This window comes from Myotis yumanensis, unplaced genomic scaffold (genome assembly GCF_028538775.1).
Source record: "Myotis yumanensis isolate MYYU_CA2020_CCGP unplaced genomic scaffold, mMyoYum1.0.hap1 SCAF_16, whole genome shotgun sequence".
In the NCBI taxonomy this organism is placed as follows: domain Eukaryota; kingdom Metazoa; phylum Chordata; class Mammalia; order Chiroptera; family Vespertilionidae; genus Myotis; species Myotis yumanensis.
The window spans coordinates 17,528,091-17,543,370 of NW_027223767.1; the positions used below are offsets into that span (position 1 = coordinate 17,528,091).

The window sequence follows — 15,280 nt, forward strand, 5'->3', positions numbered from 1 at the left end:
AGGGTCTCAGGCTCAGATGCCCGCCTGGGCCAGGCCGAACAATAGCAGGAAAGGGTGAGATGCTCCAGGTGTCACAGAGGGATCTACGGTGCACAGGCCCCACCCCGGAGCCTCTGTGAGCCCTGAGCAATCCCTGCCACTCCACAGGCGTGGATACCACATCGGATTTGTAACAGAAGCAGGAAGTTTCTGTGATTTTCTAGGTTTTCAAAAAATTTTTGTCGTCAGTAATTTGGGTTTTTTAAAATAAATTTTTGTTGATTTCACAGAAGAAAAGAAAGAGAGAGAGAGAGATGGAAACATCAATGATGAGAGAACATCATGGATTGGCTGCCTCCTGCAGGCCCCACACTGAGGATGGAGCCCACAACTCAGGCACGCGCCCTGACCGGGAATCAAACGGTGACCTCCTGGTTCATAGGTTGACGCTCCAACACTGAGCCACGCCGGCCGGGCTGTAGTCAGTTTTTTAAACACCAGCAACTCATCGGGAAATTTTAAAACACTTTTTAGGCTAAAGTAACACATCTACGGGCCCCCACATGGCCCAGAGGGCTGCCAGTATTCAATCTCTTCCATCTCTGGTGAGCTAAAAGGCGACGCTCGCTGGGGCTAGGGGGGGGGAGGCAAAGAAGTCTGAACACTGATGGACACAAAATATGTTATTTATTGTCAATTTCTGCAAAGACACATTTAAGCAACAAAATATACATTTGTCAACCTTTTAGAATTTGTTTTATACATTAACAAATACAATGTGCTACCATAGCAATAAATTAAATGTACACTATTTACATGACATAGGCAGTCAGGGTCCAGAAGTCCCCCCCCCCCGCCCCCGAAGAGGGAAGGAAGGGAAGTCACCACCACGTGGGTCCTCAGGTCCACGCTGCACCCCGTGGGCTCTGCGCCCGGAGGAAGTGCTCACACGTGTGGAAGGGGCGCGCATGACGGGGAGCGCTGGCGCACATGCGAAGGAGCGGGGAGCGGGGAGGGGGGCTGAGCCTTCCAAGCGGAAATGTCACAAGATCAAAGACAATAGCGTTGAAGTTCCAGTCTTCCCGCCAAATACCCTCTCTCCGGGGCTGGTAAGGCACAGAGCAGAGCCGCTGCCCCAGCACCTCACTAGGCAGGGCTCCCCGTCCTTGGCCCTGCTGGGGGCTGTTTCCTTCCCTCCCCAGGGACCCCTGGCCCAGCGAAAAGGGGGGATCCATGGGTTTGGGTGGGGCAAGGGGCTCTCGATGAAACAGGTATCAGAGCTTGTAGAGAATGCCCCAACCGCCCCTGGCAGGCTGCGGGGCAGGCTGGGCAAACCCCACTGACCCACCCTGGCCCTTGAGGGAGGGGTAGCCAGAGGCTGGGAGGAGTCGTGGGGTCCTGAGCGGCCAGGTCCCTGCCAGACACCTGCAGCCCTAAGATCAGCCTGAACCCCAACCATCCCCCCACCACAGACCTGCCCTCACGACTGAATGAAGAAGGTAGTGTTTGCGTTGGCACCTTAAACCATCAGGGCGAGAAACCAAAACAAGGCTCCCTCCGGACCCGCCTGGTCCCTTGCGTCTACGTGTTCACTGACCACCGTGCTTTAAGGAACAGGGAGAATCAAAGCGTTTTCTTTTACACTTTTCTTAACTTAAAAAGGGGAAGCTGAGGGCCGGATCACTGCGTCTACGCCCTGGCCTCCACGCCCCTCACACACCGGAGCTGAAGGGCCGATGTCACTGAGGAACAAGCCACTGAAATCTCTTTCCCGCCTCGTCTTCGGGGCCCAGAGTTGCACCCAGAGCCCCAGGGCCCTCGCTGAAAAGTCCCAGAGGATATCCCTCCCGATGAACAGCCACCAGCACCCTGAGCGGCTCGTACCTCCCAGCTGGTGCCCAGACCCAGATCACCGGCTTCCACAACTCGGGGCCCAGCACACGCAGCCACTTGCTGAGCCAGCCGCGTAGGCCGTGCCGAGAAAGGGCCCGGGCTGCGTGTTCTCCGCCCAGCTTTGCCGCTGGCCGCTGGCCGCTGGCCGGTGATGTGACCTCAAGCAAGTCATGCCCCTCTCTCGGGGGCTGAGGCTTCTCCCCTGGACGGTGGCCTGGCTGCATTCGATGCTCAAAGAAGCCCGGGAGGCATGGACAGCAAGATGCTCCTGACAAGACTGAACCACAGAATCGTTTTCCAAGAAACACTGCGTTCCATTCGTGTCAGAAACTCCAGCTGAGACCTCTCAGAAGCTCTTCCTGCCTCCGTTTTCAAGCATCATCTGAACAGAGGCACCTGGGTGCCTACAGAGCCGGTAGGCAGTTCTTCCGTGAGTCAGGCAGTCCCCGCAGCCAGAGGCGCGAGCGAGCGGGAAACACTTCTCCTGTGTCCGGGGGGCCACACACAGGGCCCCTCGGGTACCAGCGTGAGCACCATCGGGACGAGTCTAGTCGCAAGGACCCAGGAGGCTTCAGCACATCTATGAGCCCCAAGACTGGGAGCAGCAATAAAAGGAAAGACATCTGAGGCCAGAGCAGATGCAAGGAGACTGTCCAGGCACGCAAGCTGCCTGCCCCGTGGCCCCGAGGGCGGGGGCGGGGGGGTGCTGCTTCTCCTCTCCTCTCCGCCTCGGCCCTGGCCATGTACATTCTGGAAGCTACAGGATGGACTTGCCCAAGATGGTGATGCAGACACAGAGGGAGGGGCCTTTCAGATCCTTCCCAGGCATCCCCGTTAGCAGAGGGCAGACCCACTGCTCAGGCCTGCGATTCTTGGGGCAGGCCTGTGCCTCTCGGCTTTGGGGACCCGCCCAGCCACCCTGGCCACAGGATCAGAGGCAGGAACAAGTCCTTCCCCGGAGGTGGGGGCTACAGGGGGGTTGGGGAGCGGGCGGAGGGGGAAGATGGGTATGAGGTTCCCAAGCGGGACAGAGTGGGGACCACCTGGAAACCCCAGAGGACCCCCCAGACCACGAACACAGCACCACCACCCAGCAGCTGCAAACACCAGCTCTCCAGAGAAGCAAGCCAGAAGCCTGGGGTTGTTTTTAAAGAAATGCAGTTCAACCTTCCAAGCTCCTTCAGAAACCCAGCCGAAAGGACGCTGCCAGGACCTACGCAGGACATGCCACTCTACGCAGACATGTGTTGACCTCCTAACTAGAATACATTCTACGGGGCTAGGACTTGAAGTAAACACGTTTCCCAGTGTGAGGGGAGCGGCCCGCCAGCCTGCAGACAGGATCCCCCGGGGCCCACGTGAGTGGGGGACGAGGGCCCGAGGTTTGGCTCTCGTTGCTAAAGCAATGGGGAACCGTCACAACAGCAGGGGTAACGTTTCTATGCCTCGACTCGGGAATCAGCCCAGACCCGCTGCACAGAGAGCGTCGGGTTGGAAACCTTGTCATCCGCCCGTGAGAGCCTGGCAGCCCGTGTCACAGAGGGCCCAGGTGCACCTGAAACCGCAGCACCTCCAGGGTCTGCTCTTCAGACTCCGCTGTACCTGGAGGACACCCAGAAACCACCCGAAGACCGGGGGTGGTGAGCAGCCAAAAGGGGGCTGCCCACAGAGAGCCGCGAGGAAGAGTGTGGCGCTGGCTCTTCCCCGGGGAGGTGGCTCTGGCTGAGGGGCCCTGGCAGAAGGTGTCTCAACTGCACCAGCTGGGGCCCAGGCTGCAGGAATCCCACCGATGTGACAGCTGCCTGAAGCCCCACAGCGGGGAAGGGGAAGAGGAGACGGGGGGGCGCAAAAGGGGGGGATCGAGCCCGACAGAGCCAAAGGGCACAGCCCCCAGGCCGCACTGGGCCTCCCACAGATGCCAGAACATCAACGCAGAAGGAGGCCGCCCCTTCCCCTCACCTGAGTCCTCCACCCACACCAAGGCCTGACCGCACCTGAGTCCCCCCACCTCACCTCCCCGCTCTCACCAAGAGGTGGGTTGCAGTGACTCCTCACAAACCTACGAGCCTCCGCCACCAGCGGGACAGGGATCCTGGCCTGGGTCTCAGGGTCTCCAGCCAAGGCCCAGGCGTTCACTGCCTCGCTCCCTCCCAGCTTCTCCTCTCCTGGCGCCCACCCTTTCGTGGGAAAAGCATCTGCTCAAAGGGAGAGACCGGCCTCGCCCACAGCAACCACACAGGAGCCTGTGTGAATGAGGCCGCGAGGAAGGGTGTGGCGCCCACTCCCACATGCCCAGCCCTGTGGCAGCTTCACCCGGCCATGCCCGGGCAGTAGGGACAGAGGCCCTGGCAGCTGTCAGCAGATGGGGAAGAAGCTCCTAGCACAGAAGCAAACAGATGTTGGGAGCGACAGAGCCGACTTCTACCAGGACATCTTCCAGGAGCTACAGATTCGGCTCCTGGAAAAGTGCTCCCTCCAGCAGCACAAAATGCCCGCCTGCCAGGACCTGGCGCTGCCCCTCCCCAGGCACAGTCCCCTCTGGGCCTCTGCTACCCCCCTAACCCCCCGCCCCACCAGGCTCTGCCTCTCGGCTCTCTGAGTCCCCAGTACCCAGATCCCTGCTCACCCAACACTGGCTGCTGCAGACAAAAACAAGGTAACAAATGACCCAGACACATTGCACATGGGGGGTCAGGGGCAGGGGAGCCTGGAGGAATGACGCCTTGTCCAGAGATGGGGAGGGGCTCGCAGGGTGTCTTGGCAAAGGAGTGGGCAGGGCTGTGCCGGTCGGGGCACTGGGACAGACAGCTGGTCTGGTGGGCAGGTGGCTGATGGAGCAACAGGCCGGTGACGGTCAGAGTAGTGAATGGCACCCCCAAACTGCTAGGATAGGAGCCTTCTCCAAGACAGAATCGGGGCTTCCCTGGAGGAGACAAGAAGGAGGGAGGCGATCAAACACTGGGTGAAGGGAGGAAGGGCAGACACGTGTGCCCATGGCCACAGCCCATGGATATGCACGGACAGGAGGGGCCCACACAGGGTGCCCGGCGTCAGACAGCCGAGCAGGTGGGCGTGGCAGGAACCTGGTGAACGGGGTCTGCAGTGCAGGATGGGAGCTGAGCGTGCCGGCACCCCCAGCTCACCTGCTTCCCTACAGATCAGATTTGTATAAAGGGGCTCAGCTCTGCCCCTCCCCTTGGTTCCAACTGTGACTCTCAGCCCTGCAGCCCCGTAGCAGAGGGGAAGCCAGAGGGGCCTTGGGGGGAGCTGGGCCCAGGCCCGATCTGCTGAAAACCACACACTCCTGCCCGCCCCCGGCCGGCTGTGGCTGCCAGCAGGGTCCTCCCTCGGGGCACCCGCGCAGTGTTCAGGGTGCCGAGGCATCTCTGGACACTCGGGGAGGACAGCTCAGCCCAGAGCCCTGGGAAAGGCCGCTGATGGCAGAAAGGCAGGGGGCAAACGGAGGCCTCTCCCTCCAGGAGAGGAAGCAGCTGTGGGCTGCAGCCCCAGCCAGGCTCCTCTGGGGCAAGGAGACCAACTCAGTGAGTCCAGTCCAGATCCAAACAACCCCTCCCCTCCACACCTCGGCCACCCGCCTTCCTCCCATCCTGGGCCCCATCACAGAGGCTTCAGAAGAGGCGACTACCCTCCCCAGCCGTCAGGGTCTCGGGACGGTGTCAGGCTATCAGGCCCCGTGGTCACAGCAGGACAAACACTTGACCCACCTTTGACAGGCGAAGGACTCCTCTTTCGCATTAGTGACCCTGTTTCAAGAAAAATCCAGGCGAGAGTTTTATAAAACTAGACAGCACAACCCCTACCGACTGCACCTTCTGTGCGCCCAGCTCTCAACTCTCCGGTGAGCTCGGGAGGGACCCGAGGCCCCGGGAGCCAACCACTCACACCTCACATCTGTGTGTGTCCGAGGGCGTGGCTCTAACATAGCACGTGGGGCAGAGGTGGCTGGAGACCCCCGGGCTATGCCTGCACCACTCGGGACCAACAGCCTCACCCCCAGATGGACCAGAGGCTCCTCCCCCCGCTGTGAGGTGTCCCGGGGAAGGGAGGCTGGCTTGGAGGAGGTCGGATTGTGGGGTGCGGGAGGCTCCCCCTGCCACCCCCACACCCCTAGATCCTTACCGCACTGGAGCTCGCATGGCTGAGCTTATCAAAGCGGAATTTCAGGTTTGACCTCGGGGAATTTCTGCTTTTGGCATCTAGGAAAAAGAAGAATGCCCATGAAGAGGGTGGGGCTGCGGAGGTCATGGGCTGCTGGGGAACTGGGCAGGGAGGCCAGAAGGGACGCCTCCTCTCCACGAGACACTCTAGCTCAGTGGTCGGCAAACTGCGGCTCTCGAGCCACATGCGGCTCTTTAGCCCCTTGAGTGTGGCTCTTCCGCAAAATACCACGTGTGGGCGCGCAGGTATAGTGCGATTGAAACTTCGTGGCCCATGCGCAGAAGTCGGTATTTTGTGGAAGAGCCACACTCAAGGGGCCAAAGAGCCGCATGTGGCTCGAGAGCCGCAGTTTGCCGACCACTGCTCTAGCTGATGCACCAATTCACAAGAGCCAACCCTTACATTTTCACAAATGTTGTGAGCTGGTTGTACACACACAGTCACGAGCTTAGCCCCGGCCAGTGTGCTCAGTGGTTAGAGTGTCAGCCTGAGTGATTCCTGGTCAAGGGCATGTACCTGTGTTGCAGGTTTGATCCCCAGCCTTAGTTTGGGGCATATGTGGGAGGCAACCAATCGATGTTATTTCTCTCACATCAATGTTCCTCTCCCTCTCTCTCTCTTCCTCCCTCCTTTCCACTTTCTCTAAAAAAAAATATATCAATGGAAAAAATATCCTCCAGTGAGGATTAAAAAAAAATTAATTATAAACTTATAATTAAGTGATATTCATCAAAGGTAATAAATACTCAAAAGTCATCACTTCCTTGTTATTTCACCACATTTTACCACTCCCTATTCATTTAAGGTTATTTACGCCAGTCACATTGGTGGCTTGAGATCAGCAAATGCTACAAACCAACTTGATCTGCTGTTTTGTTGTTGAGACTTCAGAAACTAATAGAGAGAATCTTATATAATAAAAGGATAATATGCAAATAGACCAAACAGCAGAACAACCAATCAAAGTATAATATGCTAATGATATGCTAAGGCTGCTCAACCAGTTGCTATGACATGCACTGACCACCAGGGGGCAGATGCTCTGACCCGTAGGTTAGCTTGCTGCTGGGGTCCAGCTGATCAGGGCTGAGCGAGATAGGTCGGACACGCCCTGGAGCCCTCCCGTGGTCCCTCCCTGGCCCAGTCATGCACCAGTGGGGTCCCTCAGCCTGGCCTGCACCCTCTTGCAATCTGGGACTCCTTAGGTGATGTCGAAGAGCTGGTTTCAGCCAGATCCCACAGGCCACTCCCTTGGGAGGGCGCCAAACGCAGGGGTCATGTCTGGCGAGCGCTGCTGCAGCAGCCTCCCCTGATCGGGACTGACTGGGCGCGAGCCCGCAGCAGGCACAGTAGGCCTGGGATGAGTGGGAGCGGCTGGTAGGAGCTGCAGGAGGCGCTGGACTGCAGGTTTCGGCCCCACCCCGGCAGGCCACCCAGAGGGACCCTTCCCGTGCACGAATTCATGCATCGGGCCTCTAGTATTAGTAATATAGATTCAATGTGAAAGTGTATGTGTCTATAGCATTGCGAATAGCACAGAAAACTGAGTAAATATTCTTCCAGTATTTGAGGCATGGAAAGGCTGAGTAACATGTCCAATGTCACATCGCTCATAAGTGGTGGACCCAGGTTCCTGTGCTTGCCCCCCACCCCACTGTGCTGCCCTCCTGGAGGGTGGGACCAGGCTCTGACTTCTAGGCACCCACAGAGCCCATCAGTGCCTACCAGGCACGTCTACCTACATGCCCCTCAGGTGCCAACCCTCCACCCTCTCCCCAGAGCCGGCTCCTCCTACTCTGTCCAACCGCAGGGATCCCAGAACCCCAAGAGGCCCAGACTCCTTGCTCTCCCTGAAGCCCCCATTACTGAGCCCCAAAGATTTTACCTCCTTGGCATCTCTTGAACCCAATGCTCCCTCACCCCTCACCACTCACTGTGACCCTCGCTGATCTTCCCCCCTGCACCTGCTCCCACCATTCCTTCCTCCTGGGCCAGCTGCAGCCACAAAATGGTCTTTCTCAACCCCAGATGGCGCTTCTCTACTTAAGAACCTTCAAAGACTTAAGACCTTCCATGGCTTCCACTGCCTGTGGGATAAAGCCCAAATCCTCACCAGGGGCAGCCCTGGCTCTGTCCCCTAACACTGTTTCCTCTCTCACCTGTCCCCTGTCACCCTGGCCCTGTCCCCTAACACTGTCTCCTCCCTCACCTGTCCCCCGTCACCCTGGCCCTGTGCCCTAACACTGTCTCCTCTCTCACCTGTCCCCCGTCACCTTGGCCCTGTGCCCTAACACTGTCTCCTCTCTCACCTGTCCCGTCACCCTGGTCCTGGCCCCTAACACTGTCTCCTCCTTCACCTGTCCCCCGTCACCCTGGCCCTGTCCCCTAACACTGTCTCCTCCCTCACCTGTCCCCCGTCACCCTGGCCCTGTGCCCTAACACTGTCTCCTCTCTCACCTGTCCCCCGTCACCCTGGCCCTGTGCCCTAACACTGTCTCCTCTCTCACCTGTCCCCCGTCACCCTGGCCCTGTCCCCTAACACTGTCTCCTCCCTCACCTGTCCCCCGTCACCCTGGCCCTGTCCCCTAACACTGTCTCCTCCCTCACCTGTCCCCCGTCACCCTGGCCCTGTGCCCTAACACTGTCTCCTCCTTCACCTGTCCCCCGTCACCCTGGCCCTGTGCCCTAACACTGTCTCCTCTCTCACCTGTCCCCCGTCACCCTGGCCCTGTGCCCTAACACTGTCTCCTCCCTCACCTGTCCCCCGTCACCCTGGCCCTGTGCCCTAACACTGTCTCCTCTCTCACCTGTCCCCCGTCACCCTGGCCCTGTGCCCTAACACTGTCTCCTCTCTCACCCGTCCCCCGTCACCCTGGCCCTGTCCCCTAACACTGTCTCCTCTCTCACCTGTCCCCCGTCACCCTGGCCCTGTGCCCTAACACTGTCTCCTCTCTCACCTGTCCCCCGTCACCCTGGCCCTGTGCCCTAACACTGTCTCCTCTCTCACCTGTCCCCCGTCACCCTGGCCCTGTGCCCTAATACTGTCTCCTCTCTCACCCGTCCCCCGTCACCCTGGCCCTGTCCCCTAACACTGTCTCCTCTCTCACCTGTCCCCCGTCACCCTGGCCCTGTGCCCTAACACTGTCTCCTCTCTCACCTGTCCCCTGTCACCGTTGTGAACTCCAGCCCCACTGACCCAGGAGTGGTTCCAGATCACAGCCTCTCAGTTCCCTGCAGGCCTTTCATGTGCTGTCCCTCCACCTGCAATGCTCTCCCACCTGGTACCCTTGCATTTGGAGGACCATCGCTGTGATGGGGGGCTGAGTCGGTGATGGGAGGAGCGAGAGGTCTGTGGAAAGAACCTCGGCTTTCGACTCACACAGTCCCAACTCCTCTCTGAGCTCGGCTCCGTGAGTAACGAGAGGGCGAGAACAGCCTGGAGGCTGATGAGCAGACGCAGTGAGGGAGCAGAGCTCAAGGCCTCACACTGGGGTTGGACCGAGACCTGCCAGTTCCGGACGCCTGGGGCCGGCGCCCCACAAACAGTGCTCGGGGCACAGCCCCTGCCCTGGCCGCGTGGCGCACACTGACCTGTCGGACTCCGGCTCATGATGATGGGGGTGGTGGCTGCCCCCAGGCTGGGGCTCTCGCTGCTTGGGGACGGGCTGTAGACAAATACCTCCTGCTTGAAGGGCGAGGTTGTGGACGGCTGGCTGCTCTGGGGAGAGAGGCCGGGTGAGCAAGGCGGGCCCACCCTCAGCTGACCCGGGCGGCCCCTGCCTCCCACTGCCCGCTGGGACACGCTCTTTCCTCCTGCTGCCTCTGGCCCTGGCTCCCCTCCACCCCCAGGCAGTGCCCCTGACCACACCCAGGCAGCGCTGAGCCCTCTCCTCTCCAGCCAGGAACCCCACGGCAGGGACACGCTCAGCCTGACCTCTGACCCTCTGCCGCTGCTGCTCCTCTGTCACCCCAGGGAGACCCCGAACCACCGCTCCCAGAGGGTGGAGACGGCTGGGGGTGCCACCTCTTGTTTCCTTACTCCCCGCTCTCCCCAGAGCCGGGAGGGGGCTCTGCCCACAGGAGCTATTTTAACACCCAGAGCATGGGCCCAGGTTGGCCAGGCCGCACCTACCCCACTGTCACACTCCTCCATGGCCTCGCCCTCCCCGGCCGTGCTGCTGAAGCTGCTGGTGCTGGAGGAGGAGCGGGAGATGTTGGCCCGGCCGTTCTCCTTCAACTTCATGAAGGGCCTGCAGGGGTGGGAAGGCGGCCCTGGTCACACGCGGGGGCCGAGGGCAGGGCAGGCCCCGCACAGACTGAGTGGCTCCCCGTGGGCCTGCCTGCCGGCTTGTGCGTTCCACGGAGTTCCCAAAGCAGGAGATGCTGGAGCAGAGACCTATTCCAGGGCCCGCGGGGCTGAAGCCGCCTCCCCACCCTCACTCTTACTTCTCCTTGCTGGGGCAGATCTCCGGAGAGCTGGGGTTGGACGAGGTCTCAGACTTGATCTCCTGAGAAGAGTGGCCGCCGTCCACAGTCTTGGGGTTGCTGGATGCACTGTCGCTGGGGAGATGAGGATGAAGAGGGGTGAGCCGGTTCCCAACCCCCACCTCACCCCCAGGCCCGAGACTGCACCACGGGGGCCTGTGGGGTCACAGCATCCCTGACAGAGCACGGCCACCAGGACATCTATCCCACCCCTGCCCCCATCAGACAACAGGGTCTTCTGCTTTGCCAGGGTCCCCTGCAGGCTCCTGGGTGGGAGTCCAGAGCTACCAGGCTGGAGTCCCGGCTTGATGCCACCGAGCCCAAGTCCTTCCCAGCTGGCAGAGCTCTAGGTCAAGGGCGGGCCACAGAGGGGATGGAGTGAGGTCTGGGACATCCACCATCACAGTCAGCGCACACGCACCCCTCGGGGCGCCGGCGGGGCCAGGGCTGCAGAACTCCAGGGCACACCCTTCACACAGGCTACAAAATGCGCTCCCCGGAGGCGTGTGCTGAGTGCTGGGAAGGGCTTCTGGGTAAATAGGCTACTCACAGCCAGGGCCCGAGGTTTACCTTCTGCAGTTTAACAAAGGCCACAAACGCTGCCCATTAGCTGCTCGGTGCCCACTGTTGGGGCCCTGTCCGTAATGTACTTTTATTTTCGTGGCAGCTTCATGGGGATACAATCCACATACAACTCACTCAATTAAACTGTGCAATTCAGAGGTTTTTAGTATATTCACGACCATGCCCGCCATCTAATTTTAGAACCTTCCTACCCCCCCGCCCCCAAAGAAACCCCAGACCTACTCACAACCACTCCCATTCCTCCCCACCCTGGCCCCTGACAGAATCTACTTCCTGTCCCTACAGATTTGCCTCTTCTGGACATTTCCTAAGAATGGAGCCATACAATATGGTTGGTCTTTTTGTGAGTGGCTTCTTTCACTCAGCTAGTGTTTTAAAGGCTCATCCATGTTGTAGCCTGTGTCCCTCAGCACTTCACTCCTTTTTACTGCAAGGTAATGCTCCACTTTTTGGATGGGCACGTGGACCGTTTCCACTGGGGGCTACTATGACAACGCTGCCACGGACATCCGTGTGCCGGTGCTTATGCAGACACGTGTGTTCTTTCCCTCGGGCATGCACCTGGCGTGGAACTGCTGGGCCTTATGGCAACTCCACGGGTAACCCTCTGAGGAGCTGCCAGGCTGTTTTCTAAAGCAGCCTCACCGGTTCACAGTCCCACCAGCAATGCACGAGGGTTCCAATCTCTCGACATCCTTGCCAACACGTCCTTCTTGTCTTTCTTATTATAACCATCCTGGAGGCATGAAGGGCCTCGATGTACTTCTAACGAGGTCACCAGGGACCTCCTAAGTGTCCACCCAGCAGGGGTTGGGGCCCCTGTGCTAGACTTCTCTGCTCGGCTGCCACTGCGGACCTCCCTCCCGCAGTGTCTCCGGGCCCCGGCTTCTGAGGGCCCTCCCTCCCCTCCTCTCTTCCTCCTCGCTCCCCTTCCTTCCCTGTCCTTTCCCCTGGCTCTGCCTCCTTTCTCCACTTGCCCTTAAGGGCTGGTGCTCCCCAGGCATTCTCCACACCCCCTTGGGCGAGCGTATTCATTGATTCATCTTAAGCACCACCTCCCCGCCCTCCCTCCCCCAGTGACTCCCACCTCTCCTTCTCCAGTCACCGCCTCTCCCCCAAGCTCAAGACCAGCAATTCTGACCACTCAGAGCTCTGGGTCCCCCCTGAGTGGGCCACAAGGACTCACTCACACACACAGCTTCCAAACAGAGCTCTCCGTCCGCCTCCATCACCGCCCTCGTCCTGTGTGCCCAGGCCCGGCGGCTGGGGCCACAGCCAGGGCTACAGGAAGACAACTTGTACACGTGGAGGTCGACCTGCTGCCTCCCTTTCCTTCGCGAGACTATAAGCCTATAAGCGTCTTTGGAGCTCCTGTCTGAGCACTGAGCCCCACACGCCCGGCACTCGAGGGATACTGCTCGGAACTAAACACCCGGTGTGCTCACTGACTAAAGGATCAGAAAGACAATTAGCAAGAACAGGGGAAAGTAGGATATGCGAGCTGTTGAGCCGTACGAGTTCTTCACATATTTTGGGAAATTAACTCCTTATCAGATGTATCATTGGCAAATATGTTCCCCCACACAGTGGGCTCCCTCTGCACTTTGTGGGAGGCTTCTCCTGCTGTGCAGAAGCTTTTCGGTTTGATGTAGTCCCGTCTGCTTACTTTCCCCTTTGTTTTGTGCTCAGCAAAAGAAGCCAGTGAGAAAGAGGGAGGCAGCTACCACATGATCTCACTTACGGGTGGGATCTAATGAACAGAATAAACTGACCAACAAACCGACACGGAGACATGGGACAGACTGAGAGATCTCAGAGGGAGGGGGAGGGGCGGGGAGAGGTTAACCAGAGAACCTATACGTACATATGCACAGTCCAGGGACACAGACAGTAGTGTGGTGAAGGCCTGGGAGGGGGTAGGAGCGGGGTGGAGGGGGCAAAGGGGGGAGAAACGGGGGGCCTCTGTAATAAACAATGAAAATAAATTCTAAAAAAGGAAGGGAGGAAAGAAGGGAGGGAAGGAGGGAAGGAGGGAGGGAGGGAGGGAGGAAGTTCTGGAAGCCCAAAGGCAGGTTCCACGAACTCTGCTGTCAGAATCAGGGAAGGCCTCCAGAAAGAGGACAGCTGAGTGAGCTTTGCAAAAGGAAGCACAGAGAGAAACGACTCTGAGCAGCGTTTCCAGCTGGGGCCAGACTGTGAGGAGAGCCCCTCTGACTGTCGGATGCAGGGACCGCAAAGCTGCCGAGTGGACACAGCACTGAATGAGTGATGTGCGGACCAGGGTTAGAAGGAAGCCACCGCTCGAAGCTGAAGCTGCGTGCAGCCCTCCCGAGGGAGCTCACCCACGCCACGCTGGACACTCACCACCGTGTCCGGCTGTCCCCTTGGCCTTCAGAGCCCGTGTGCAGACGGGGGAAGAGCCCCGACCGCCGCTTGATGGGGCTCCGTGACTGGTTCTTGGCAGTTGCCGCCGCCACTGGAGGCTGCCAACGAGACCACCAGAATGAGCGCCCACTCCCCAAACCCAGGTCTCCTTCCCTCCACCCCCCTTTCTGGTCTACAAAGAGCCTGTGCACCGCCCCCCACGCCCACAACTGGTCTGGAGAGATCCCCAGAAATGAGACAGCTGGGAAGGGTGGGGTCTGTGGAGCAGGAGCTGTGACTTACAGCTCAAGCCACCAGCAGCCTGTTTTCCTGTGTTCTTAGCCCAACCCTTACGGCCTCGGGTAATAATCCACTAGAACAGAATTCCTGGAGGAACATGGGGTCAGGGCCACCCTAAGGAGAACCCCACATACTGAGAGGACAGGATGCCTGAAGGGGTCACGGACTGGGAACCACAAAGCTGAGAGAGTCCTGGGAGCGACCCGGTCCAACCTCTCGCTTGACCGAGGAGGATGTGGAGGAGGCGAGGGGCGAGGGAATTTGGTCAAGGTCACGCAGCAAAACCCTGGCAGGACAAGCATGAGGTGCACACGCACCCACAGGCAGAGGGAGCCTGCCAAGCATGTGGCTCTGCTTCTGCCACGTGTGGGGGACGACGGACGGAGGGCGGCAGAATGAGAAGGGGGAGATGGGAGCCCGCCAGGCCTCTAAGCCAGGCCGGCCCCGGCGTTTGCCATTCCCATGCGGTGCAACCTTGGGCAAGTGGACGAATTCTCTGGGCCTCGGTCTCAGCCACAGATTGGAGAGAACTGCCCTGCCCTGCTCACCTCACAGACCCCCTGGGAGGAACAAGATAAACAGCTATGAAAGCACTATTTGGTGAATCAAATGAATTACACAAGATCATTCACAAGACCAATTGCCAGTATCGTGGTGGGTATGTTCTGCTACGACAGAAAAGAACAAGCAAACCCCAAAGTGCACAAAGCCACTTTGCTTTATAAAAGGAGGGACTCTGGCCCCCTCACCTGGCCGGCTTCTGGTGCAAGCTGACCAGACCCAAACCCCGGACTGGACAGGTTCTCTTTTCTTGGAACTGTACACACAGCAATTAAGCACAAAGACAGGATCTGGGCGGCCTGCACGCGAAGCCCAGTTCTTCGGCTTTGCTGGGTGACCTCTAGCAAGTTGCCTAACCTCTCTGGGCCTCCCCTTCCTCGGATGTACAATGGACAGCACCCAGCACCTCCCTCACACAGCTGTCACAGGGACCGTGAGTTACTTAGCTCAGTGCCCCGTGCACAGCAAGCAGGGGCAGCCACCTGTCGTTAGGAATAACAAAGGGAGGTCCCTCTCACAGGCCCAGGACCCAGGGCCACTGCGCAGGGTTGGTCCTGAGGAGGCCCAGGTGTCAAGGAAACTCAGAGAGCGGGACCACAGGTGGGCTCCGGTCTGGGCCAGCCCCAAGTGCTGCCTGGCTGGAGGCTCAATTTCCCTCCCCATGATCCGGCTCGCCCTGCCGATCACCTGGCCCAGGCCTGGGTGAACACACCCCTCCCCCCACCACGGCCTGGGGGGCCCCAGAGCCTGCAGACACTCACCGAGAAGGTGGTCTTGGTGACCTCCACGCTGTTGTGGGAGATGCCCCCGCTGAGGCTGCCGGGGAGGCCCCCGCTGTGCGGCTTCTTCTGGCTGGTCACCATGGTCTCCATGGAGTGGCTGCGCACTCGGATGGCCCTCTGTGGGGACAGCAGGTGGGGGGGCCTGAGAGTTG

General features: G+C 59.5%; 1 protein-coding gene across 9 annotated transcripts in view; it reads right to left on the reverse strand.

The window, feature by feature from the left end:
* Positions 1–647: 647 nt before the first annotated feature.
* The window catches only part of RAP1GAP2 (RAP1 GTPase activating protein 2), a 197,691-nt gene continuing 183,058 nt past the window's right edge, over positions 648–15,280 (reverse strand). For 8 of the 9 annotated variants that reach the window (XM_070394805.1, XM_070394803.1, XM_070394808.1 and 5 more), the window contains 8 exons: positions 15,108–15,245; positions 13,486–13,604; positions 10,498–10,611; positions 10,184–10,301; positions 9,643–9,769; positions 6,013–6,089; positions 5,598–5,636; positions 648–4,795 (listed from right to left, as the gene is read on the reverse strand). In XM_070394805.1, the coding sequence (XP_070250906.1) occupies positions 5,628–5,636; positions 6,013–6,089; positions 9,643–9,769; positions 10,184–10,301; positions 10,498–10,611; positions 13,486–13,604; positions 15,108–15,245 (702 nt within the window). In that variant the 3' untranslated portion in view covers positions 648–4,795; positions 5,598–5,627. The remainder of the gene's footprint in view (positions 4,796–5,597; positions 5,637–6,012; positions 6,090–9,642; positions 9,770–10,183; positions 10,302–10,497; positions 10,612–13,485; positions 13,605–15,107; positions 15,246–15,280) is intronic. The other variant, XR_011468465.1, reaches the window with a different exon arrangement.